At 33.7% G+C, this 10,864-nt stretch overlaps 1 protein-coding gene across 1 annotated transcript; it reads right to left on the bottom strand.

The window, feature by feature from the left end:
* Nucleotides 1-1,306: 1,306 nt before the first annotated feature.
* On the bottom strand, nt 1,307-10,542 carry LOC129226930 (uncharacterized). Its single transcript, XM_054861559.1, has 4 exons — nt 10,163-10,542; nt 7,512-7,632; nt 3,358-4,109; nt 1,307-1,421 (listed from the first exon to the last, which is right to left on the bottom strand). Exons 1-4 carry the CDS (start codon nt 10,540-10,542, stop codon nt 1,307-1,309), a joined length of 1,368 nt encoding a protein of 455 aa, XP_054717534.1.
* Between the last annotated feature and the right edge of the window lie 322 nt (nt 10,543-10,864).

Raw genomic sequence — 10,864 nt, 5'->3', positions numbered from 1 at the left:
GGCCGGGGGGGGGGGGGAGGAGCAAGTGACGCCCTCTGATCTCTAAATGACGGGCCTGTTAAGAACGTTGGAATTTTTTGTAGTGTAACACAACCAACGTTGTGTATACTATATATACGACACATACCATGTTATAGTCAGTTGAATCCGTATTTAACTCCTGGAACAAAAACACTCTCGACCGTCAAATAATAAATGTGTTTCTGAAATAAATTACTTAGTCACGAAAGATGACACTTTTGTAAATACATTTCTAATTAAACTAGTTAAACTAGGCTATGTTTTCTTTTAAAGTTACTAGTAAACTGAAACGAAAACTAATATTAGAGTGCAAGATAGAAATTTAGATAATAAAATAAAAACTAAGCACTTTACTTTAATTGTTTTGGCAGAGTATATGTTAAAAACGATATTTTAATTTTTAACGCTGTCATGTAAAATATTAAATTGTAATTCAATTGTTTCTAGCTTAAGTCATGATTGGTTTAAAAGTGGAAATGAGTCTTCTTCTTCTTTTTTTTTTTTTTTGTTTTTTTTTTTTTTTTTGTTTGCATGAATCGAAATAAAATTTATGTTAGAGGTTGAATTTAAAATAAGTCCTCATAATTTTAATCATTACATGAGAAATTTCGATCATCAGAAGAGGTAAACATAGGAAATTTCGCTATTTACAGCCAAATAATTTTCACTTGGTGATGATTTAAGAAATTAATAAAAGCAAACATGAATTGTAATCAAATTGATAGCGCCAGATAGAAAATCATAATATGAACTAGAAAAACAATTAAGGATTTAACTTACACTATTTTATCAAGTTTTGCAAGGGTAATTTAATCTTCATCGTTGTCGGGAAAAATATTACGCGTTTTTTCAAATATCTCTAGAATATGTCGAATGATTAATTTGTAAAGTGAAAGTTAAAAAAAAATATTTTTCATGGGTAAAGATATAAATTATGTTAAAAATTGGATTTTTAATGAATCTTCATCATGTTCATTATTAGTGGAGGCATTTCGATGGTTAGAAAAGTAAATGTGAGAATTTTCGCCATTTAGAGTCAAATAATTTTCTTTTAGTAATATAGTAACTGATAAATAATAAGAAACAAGAATCACGACAATTTTTATTTTCATTATTTATTTGCAGAACTAGTGCATTTAATGAATTAAATGAAAATTAAATAATAAAATGTATAACGATGGTCTCTACTAATACATTCTCTTGTTCATCTTGGATCATTTTTACACCAATCCTTTTACGCAGGAGACACATAAATATTGCTGATGATTAAAAGTAGAGGCAAGTGTCATGAATCAATATTTCTTGGCGTCGACTCACAATCATCATCATTGCAAGTACCATCAGTCAATGACCTGAATATATCTTGAACTCCAAGATGATCCAACCATGAGTTTTCCATCCTGAAAGCAAACAACATTGTTTAAAAATAATAAATATCAACGTCTAATTGCACAAAAATAGCAGATAACTGTGTACACGAGGGAGGATCGAAAAAGAATTGTTTTCGGAATTTCAAATCGACCAGAGTGAGAAAAGTTGTCCACAAGGACCAAACAATTACATGTAAAATTTCAAGTTGGTCAGATAATATCTTCATGCTTCGCAAGGTGGTCAAAGTTCGCAAATTGAGCCCAAAAATGCATTTTTTCTTCTTTACGAAAATATTAATTTTTAATAACCTTTTCAATTGGTCAGGTTGAAAAAGGGCACCCGATGGGGTGAAATACTATGATGTAAAATTACATCACAGTCGATAGAATTTTCATGCACCGCATGGCGGTCGAAATTCGCAAACAGAGCCCTAAAATAGTGTCTTTTCATTACGAATGAAAAAAAAAAAAAAAAAAAAAACTTTTGAAATCGACCACGGGTAGGAAAGTTGAATCATGCAATTAAAATAATTCCCATCCGCCTAGAAAGCAATTGATCACGTGATTCGCTATTTACCAATCTCGTTTTCATTAAAATGAGATGTATTAAGCCACAGCAAAGTGATATTAATAAACAAACTTTTTCACTCAGTTAAAATAATATAAAAAAAGGGGAATAAACCATATAACATTAGAACAAAAGCACAGAGCTGAGATGGAACAAAACCATCAGAAACGAAGATTAAATACAGTATTAATATTCATGTCCATTCAAAACACGTGGCTTCAGTTATCTGCAATTTTTGCGCAATTATATGTGGATATTTACTGTTTTTATTTTTCATGCGCAAAGGTATTTGTTCAATTTAGGTGAGTATTCTCGTGTTACTTTTTGTAGCGCACATAATCAGGCGTGAAAAGTGTGTTGCAAAATGTATCATCTCTACGTTTGCTCTACGTTTTTTAAAATTGAAGTTCAATAAGTGACTGTTTTTTCTTTGTAATGTTGTTTTTTTAATCTTTCTTGCGGAATTTTTCTTTCTTTTTTTTTTGAGTTGAAAAACAATGCCAATTCAAATACAGCTCTACTAATTTTCAAAACCTTTTTATTAATATTTGAAGTTTAAAGCAGGGTGTGTCCCGGAATCGATGTCGGAGTCGGGAGTCGGAGGCTTTAAAATTCCAAGAGTCAAAGCCGGATATTTTCACTAAGAGTTTGCAACTCTACCAATGCTACGAGTTATTTTGGGATAAAGGAGCCGGAGTTGGTCATTTTCCCTCCAACTCCATAGCTCCAGTTAGAAGCAAGATGGTTAATTTGGAAAGAAAAGGCCTGAGTCCGACTTTTTTGCTCCAAAAATCAGTTCGACTCCGACTCCACAAGAGCATTGGTTCTTATTATTTGCGTACTCGAACTTTCCCGTTAAGCTAAGATTTGTATTCCAATGCTTATGTTTCTTATTGCTTCGTTTCTGTTCTGGAAAATTTTGACTTAGGCATCGTCCACAAAGGATGTAACACTTTAAAGGAGAGGAGTCCGTGAAATTTTACAAACGGGAGAGATGAAGTCACAAGAAGTGTTATAACATACGTTTTTGCTAAAAATATACTTATACAACACTGTGACACGTGACAAGGGAAGGACGGGGTAATGTAAAGTGAGACACTTTATAATGAAGAGGGGAAGGGGGTCAAATGTTTTCAGATAATGTGACATTGTTTATGAATAGCACCATATCTAGAGCGTTTCCAATTTTTGAAAAAAATTGGATGTATTTTTTCTTAGCCATGTTTTGTTTTTCTATGTGTTTTCTTTTCACAACACCACTCTCTCGAAATTTAAGAAAAATAGCTAGTTTAAAGTGAAGTAAGAGAGTTACATGGTTAAAAAGGTTAAGACTTTACTATGATATTGTTCCTGATTTTTGAAGTAGATTCCCAATCACCGCAATGTTTGTGTACTTACGCAATGGTGGCCACTTGTATCGCTCTCTGCAGTGTTGGTGAATCTGTCATAATCGTGTTCTTAGCTAGTCGGCAAAACAGTTGTCTGGCACATTGAGGCTTTTCCAGAGCTTTGAAACCAAAATCACTTGCAGCTTCAATGAAAGATGCTATCGATTCACTTGATCTGTAGCGGGTGCCTGTCATGTCCATTCCTGGTGGACCGACTGCTGTTGTGGTAATTGTAGACATGGTTGGCCCTCCACTTCCATTCATCTCTCCTTTCATCCACATCATTTTGGTCATAACTGATGGCAAAGCCGCTGCGAGAATCAAACTAGCTGGAATAATGCCAGCAACGAGTACAGTGATTGGTTCAACTTTGGATAACTTATCCCAAAACCCAGAAATGCCTTTCTTCTCCATTTCCGGCGGTGGCATCATCATGCTCTTCATCATCATGTTCTTCATCATCATATCATCCATCATATCTTCTGTCATTTTCATCACTTCTTCCATGCTCATCGGCATTGGAGTTGGCATAGGCATCGGCATCGTCATTGGCATGGCGTCACCTTTCCAAGGTGCTGCTTTCTTAAAATAATGAAAATGTTTGTAGATTGTTACTGGAGCTTTAGGGCCTTTAGTTGTTGTTGTTGCGGGAGCTGCTGTTGTTGTCGTTGTAGTTGTGGTGGTGGTGGTAGCAGCAGTTGTAGTTGTTGCTTTAGTTGTAGGCATCATAGGCATCATGCTGTCATCAGCATCATCAGGTTCCTAGTTCAGAGGAATGATTACAAATTCATTTGTTATAATAAACTTCGAAATAAAAATTGTACCAAATTTATAAGCTAAATCAATAATATTTAGAAGTTTTTAGCGAAATTGCAAAGTTATTCAAGCAATCTGTATTACAATGAAATAATGTTAAAATACATAAATAAAACAAATTAAAGTAGGGATGTTCATAAATGACGTCAAAATTTTTCAGTCTTCGTCTTTGACCCCTTCCCCTCTTGTCACATGTCACCGTAGGAGAACCGAATTCACCGTAGAAGAAACTTAGTGAATTGCAGCATAAATTATTCTTATATCATAATATTACAAGAATCTGATCAGTATAATAAATGTGAAAAAATTATGTATATTTAAAATAAAAAAAAGTCGTTGGGTCAGTAGTTGATACCAAGGAGAAACGAGAATGTTTATTTTCAGTAATAGACATGTGCTTTGAAATAGGAAAATGCTTAATTAATAAATTCTTGAAATCAATGAATGAATAATTTGTTCTTTCTTTTACTTTCTGATAGAAAAAGTGTCTTCTGACAGAAAAATCATTTTGTATTTTGGTCTCCTATGTCAGTGGTTCTCAAACTGGATGCCGCGGCATCCTGGGGTGCCGTGCCGTAGGAAGAGACGACGGGTGCCGTGAAGTGCTATCAATACATACAGTCAATTCGCGATAACTCGAAGTGCAGTAACTCGAATATTACTATAACTCGAAGTTTTATCAAGTCCCGATCCCTTTGTCTTTAATTCTATGCTAATTATTGCCAATATCTAAAAGTTAACTTCCTTTAACTCGAAGTTTTTTCAAAGATGATTTGAAATTTATTTCGAAGGAACGAAAAAAAAAACAGAAAAAAGTAATTTTATGAGAAAAAAACTCCTTCACTTTTACTTGCAATTGCTGCACAATAGACCTCTAAAGCAAGAAGAACACCAGTTGAGCAAATGTGCAATAAAGGAGTTACATGTGTGGAAACGAGTATAGCTTGTTTCCTTTTGTTGTACTGTACTGTTTGCACTTAGACATGTTGCTGGACTACGAATCTGCTTTAAAGCTGTCAAGTAGTCAAGTCAACTGATTGTATCTTTATTCAAAGACTCACCTATGTTAAGATGCGTTACCTTTCATTCTTTAGTTCGATCATTTGCTGATAAGTTCCCGACAGGGAGAGAGAGAGAGTTTTCTTTACTATTAAAGATGTCCAAGCGAAAGCTAAAAATCTTGGATTTAGAAAGTAAAGTAAATCTTATTTATGACATTGAAAGGAATCCAACAATGAAAGAGAAAGATAATGTGCACTGAAATATGGAATACCTCCAAATTACTCTGTCAACGATATTAAAAGAAAAAGAGAAACTTCAAAAAACGGTATTCACTTATTAATCCGAATTTGAAAGGAACGAAGATGTGCACCTTTCCTGATGTACAATCAGCTCTATTCAAGTGGTTACAGCGGTATCGAAATCAAGACCATGCCATTCCTATAAGTGGGTCTTTGCTGCGTGAGAAAGCAACGAGTTTTGCTATATTACTGAACATAGAAAATTTCCAAGTCAGTGCTGGATGGCTGGAGAAGTTCGAAACCAGACACAACTTCGTCTTCAGAACTCTTCAAGATGAAACTGTGCATATTGAACGCAAAAACTTTTAAGTACTGTAATTTTGTTTGTTATAAGTACATATTATTTAAAATATTCGATGGTTTTTAATATTAAAATGTCAAAAAACGAAACAAGCGGTAAGTTGAACTTCGGATAAGTCGAAGTTTTTCTTCGACTTATCTTTTTTCGACTTACGAGTGTTCGATGCTTTTAGATTTGAGTTGTCACGAATTTACTATATTTAAGGTGGGTGTGCATAATAAGGTCATATACACCAATAAAGTCGTCCTTTCATTGATATAGCGTAGTAAAAATTTGCTAGATCGTGACTTCATCATCATCATCAGAAACATTAACTGATAATAAAGTGTTATCAACAAGCAGTTTCTAAATATCAAGCAACAGAAACAAACAGAAACCAGGTAACAAAAGTTATTACAGAAGAGTGATGTGAAAACCACCTGACCTCATTTTACCGTAAGTATCGTTTGGACAAGGATCACTGCAGGTTACGTGTATGAATAAAGTTATTTATTGTTCTTGAAGCCTAATTTAAGTTTCTAATAAGACTAAACCATCTTTCTTTGTTAAAATTGCTGAAAAACACAATTAAAACTTAAATTTCCACTAACTTAATTTTTTTACTAAGTTTTTAAGGCATCAGATGAGCATGCAAAAGCTGGAGCCAATTCAATTATAAATTAGCGAGATACTAGGTTATGAACCGCAGGGTGGTCTTATTTATTGCACTTATTCTCATATAAATAATAGCCAATGATCGAGTAACCCACGAGTGTCAACAATTAAACTCGCGCCGAGGCATGATAATTTGATAATATGTTTTGGTAATGTTTAACATGCACCGAAAGGGTTTATTGGGACAAGGCTGAACTCGATCCGGTCACCTAACTGTTTAAGACTGTTTCATTCACTTCAGCGGAAAGAAGAAACGAAAGAATGGTCAACAATGAACGCTATCTACTGGAGTTTAGGGTCAATCCACTGGAGTTAGGGTTACAATTTCAAATATCAAAATATCACCAAACAGGCTATGGCTTCGTCCAAATGTGGAAGAGTAGAAGCAATTTTCAATCAACTCGTCATATCCTGACGGGCGACTTTCTAGTCTTATATAATAGAGATGGACTGGGGTGCCGTGTGAAAGTTCTAATTCTTCAATGGGTGAGAAAAAAAAAGGTGACACGATCCTATGTCCTATGGTCCTATGTGTTGAAAAAATAATTAGGAAATCCATATGCAGTTTTGACCTCTAATACTTTATAAATTCTCCAGGAAGGAAGATAGCAATTTTTGGACTTGGTAATGAGCAAAACAGTTGCAATATTTAGATTGTTTCAGAAGTAAATGTTTTTAATATGCCGTAAATTCTGGAAAAAAAAAACCACTTTACCGAGATAGTAAGTATTTTCAAGTAAGCCCATCCGTAAAGTCCAGGGCGAGTTTTTTCGGGTTGAACATATTTTGACCAATTGTCTTTTTAAAATTTACAGTAAATTCAAAGGTTAACATTTACAATTGTCACATCGTCTTTGGAAGCAATGTCAAATGTATTAGTGTTCGTAGTAGGTCCTACCAACGCGTGCATTGTATTTAGAATTATGTTATTTGTTTCATAAATGTAAAGAAAACATTAAGGGAGCAAGTTTTTATATTATTCTCTTATATACATTATTTATATTATTCTCTTTTACTGCATCACTGCAGTATAGAAAATGTATTATATAATAAATAATGTCATTACAAATAATAATAAAAAAAATATAATACCTCACTTTCGTCAGCTTCCCAATAACTCCAAGCAATTTTAGAATCACTGGGAACCATGGCATTTTTTACGTACTCAGGCCATAATTTCCAATTATTGCCTCTTTTTGGAGAAGTTTTACCTGAAAATACACAGAATTATTGCATTAATAGAGTGAGAGAGACAGAGAGAGAGAGTGAGAACAAACAATGGGAGCTCCTTAAAAGAAACAAATATAATACCAAACTTATTTGTACTTTAATAGCTGTTTTCTTTTTCGTTTTCTTTCTTATCATTCATTTAAATTACACCTTAAATTCAATCAAAAGTTATTAGGGGGGGGGGAGGAGTGAGGATAGACAGAACGACATACAGACAGACTGACAGACATTTTTCCCCATCTCAATACACCACTTTCCAATTTTTAATTTTTCGATATTTATTTAATTATTTTATTTATTTTTGACTTTTTTGTTTTTGTTTTTTGCGATACTTTTAAGATTCATTAAGCCTTCTATCTTGCTATTTTCTTCTTTCTCTGACTTTTACTTTGAAAGCAGGCTAAAAAATGGCTATTCAAAGTGACACTAAAATTCAGATTGCGCTAATAAATAAACATAGTTATATTGTGATTCGCAAATTCATTTCTGTAATTTCAATAATATTTTTAACCGTCTTATTCTTTTTTCTTTAGTTTTTTCGCTGATTAATAATAATTCATTCCACCAATTACTTTGCTGATTGCTTGATTGTGTAATTTTATTTTTCAGATATCGAAAACTAAATAAATTTAATTAGGTTTATTCCCTTTTCTTCAATTGTATTAATATTTAAGGCCCCTTGATTCTCTTATTATTAATGTTCTTTAATTGATTTTTGATTGATTCTATCAACTACCTTGTTTGACTATGATATATATTATCTTCATTGTTTAACTTTCTAAAATAGAGAAACAGCATTCTACTAATTTCTGTAATTTTAATAATATTTTGATCCATATAGTTATTATTAGTATTACAGTTTTATAATTGATTGATGATTGATTCTATCAATTAATTTAGGACCATTTCACAGTGTTTTGTCCAAATGTAGAGTCCGCAATATGACACTTTTTTTTTGCCATAGCTACATAATTTACTGTTTCATTAGCACAAAATTTTATTCTGAGTTAACCCTATCAACACATAAGCTCAAAATACAACAATGTGCTAATCAAACACAGTAAATTAAATAGTTACGGCAAAAAACTCCTGTTGCGGACTTGACATTTGGACAAAATACTGTGAAATGTTGATTGTTTATGTTGTGTATTAACTTGACTAGTTAGATTTCAAAACTACAGTGAACGCCGGTTAGTTGAATCAGTGGTTTATTGAATCAACCGCTTTAATGAATCAAATCGTCAAAAACAGGACGAACTAGCCGTTTTATTGAACTAGCCGCTTTATTGAATCAGTCGCTTTATGGAACCAAAACTGCTTGAAACAAACGTGATCCATACAAGCGGCGGCCACTGTAATTAGCATTATGTCAAATTAAGCACACATAAACTTCGCTGTCGTTTTAGCAAAGATAATATTTTCACCGCAAAGAGCACTTAGTAAGGTGCAAATAATCTCCCGGCGATTCGATAAATGAAATAATTTTCAGCACTTTATTTTATCATCCCAGTTAATCCGCACATGCCTAGGTAAGCTGTATAATAACTGATTTTTGCACTTCTTGGTAACTTATTCAACGTTAGGAACATCTACGCTTTGGAATATTTTTCAATCGTATGTTATTCATGATGCATTAATAGAACATATGAAGCAGTGAGAAGCAGGGGGATGTAAGTGGACATTTTCAAGGTTTTAGTATAACGCATTTAAAGTTCCGGTCTTTGGTATTCTCTCATTGAAAGATTTTTCTAAATCATACTGTAAATCAGCACCTACCAGGATACTAATACTTATCTTTTGTCCCAAAACAGAGAAAATGTTCACCTACAATTTGTACTGGTTATCTTCAAATTTTTAATTTTTTTCACTTACATCTCTTTACGTCTCACTGCCTCATATTTTGTGTTATTTTTTAAATGTACGTTCATTACTTTGTCAAGGTTAAAATGGTTAAGGGCGGAACCATATGTAAATGATGTCACACTTTTTTTTCAACAAATTCGACCCCCTCCTCTCTATTACAAAGTGTCACACTTCATCGTACACACTCCCCTACCCTTGTCACATGTCACGCTAATTTTCATAAACACATTCTTATAAAAAAAACGCGCGATGTCACACTTCTTGTTATCCTTTACCACCTCCTTGTCACAAACTGTCAACATTTCTCAAATCCCCCTCCCCCTGGAAGTGTGACATCATTTTTGCTGCAGTAATTCACAAATACTTCTTCATTGTCAATCAGGATTGTCGAATTCATTGAGGAAAGCGGAAGTTTGATGTTCCCACCTCAAAGAGTGACATAATTTGTTTACGCTCCCTTTAGTGGGTTCATCCCCTTATAAAATTTACTGACAGTAATGATTTTTTTATAGTAGCAAGTCTAAACTTGTAGCATTGAGAAGGCTACGCAGATCCTATTTGCAGCACTATGACGCTGCCTGGTTAGATTTGTCCCATCTATAGTATTGAAACTAAAAGCAGTTTTCAAGGTGTATTGTCTTTAAAAAATCTTACTTGCAAATTGTCCAGGTTGCACTTTTTTGCCCTTCGTTTTTCGATAGTTGTATGTTCTCGATACGTCATCTCTGGGAACTCGAAGACTCTGGACTTGGCCACTAGATCGAGTTGGATAGTTTACAGTAACTTCATGTGTCATACCCAGCTCTGGTTTAGTAACTGACTTCAAGGCTTTTGAAGTGGTTTGTGCTTTCACTGCTTTCTTCCCTTTTTGTACACTCTCGGTAAGATCGAAGCCGGGGGGCAGCAAAACAGCTTGCGTAGTATCTGTTTTGTTGGAATAAGACACAATTTCTTTCGAGAATCGCTCACCAGAAGCAAAAGATCGAAGTATTCCAATAAAGAAGACAGTGATCCAAACCCTTATCTGCATTCTGAAAAATAAATCATTAGAGTAAAATCAATAAATAAATTGAATTCGTTTCTGACAAACTAAAGTTGCCACAACCAAGAATTTCAGCCAGGTGATTATTCTGCGTTCCTAAAAGTTGCCAATTTCAGTTTACTTTTTCAGATTTTTATTCATTCTAAATGCAATCATACAAAAATAACACTAATAATAATTTGCAACATTTATTTTAAAGGTTGGCAGAGTTACGGTGTCATAGTCGTAGCGTATTTTAAAAGTTTTGTCACAACATCTATTCCAAAAGTTCTATTAATATAAAAAAGCTCCGCCAGGAAACTAGTTTAGG

This window comes from Uloborus diversus, chromosome 7 (genome assembly GCF_026930045.1).
Source record: "Uloborus diversus isolate 005 chromosome 7, Udiv.v.3.1, whole genome shotgun sequence".
Lineage (NCBI taxonomy): Eukaryota > Metazoa > Arthropoda > Arachnida > Araneae > Uloboridae > Uloborus > Uloborus diversus.
This window is presented reverse-complemented; position numbering and strand designations above follow the sequence as displayed.

Excerpts from the sequence above, each read along its gene's own strand:
- LOC129226930 (XM_054861559.1), bottom strand. The coding sequence starts at position 10,542 with ATGCAGATAAGGGTTTGGATCACTGTCTTCTTTATTGGAATACTTCGA. Across the intron at positions 7,633-10,162 it reads CCTGGACAATTTGCAAGTAA|AGGTAAAACTTCTCCAAAAA; the intron begins GATTTTTTAAAG and ends CTGTGTATTTTC. Across the intron at positions 1,422-3,357 it reads ATACAAGTGGCCACCATTGC|GATGGAAAACTCATGGTTGG; the intron begins GTAAGTACACAA and ends GTTTGCTTTCAG.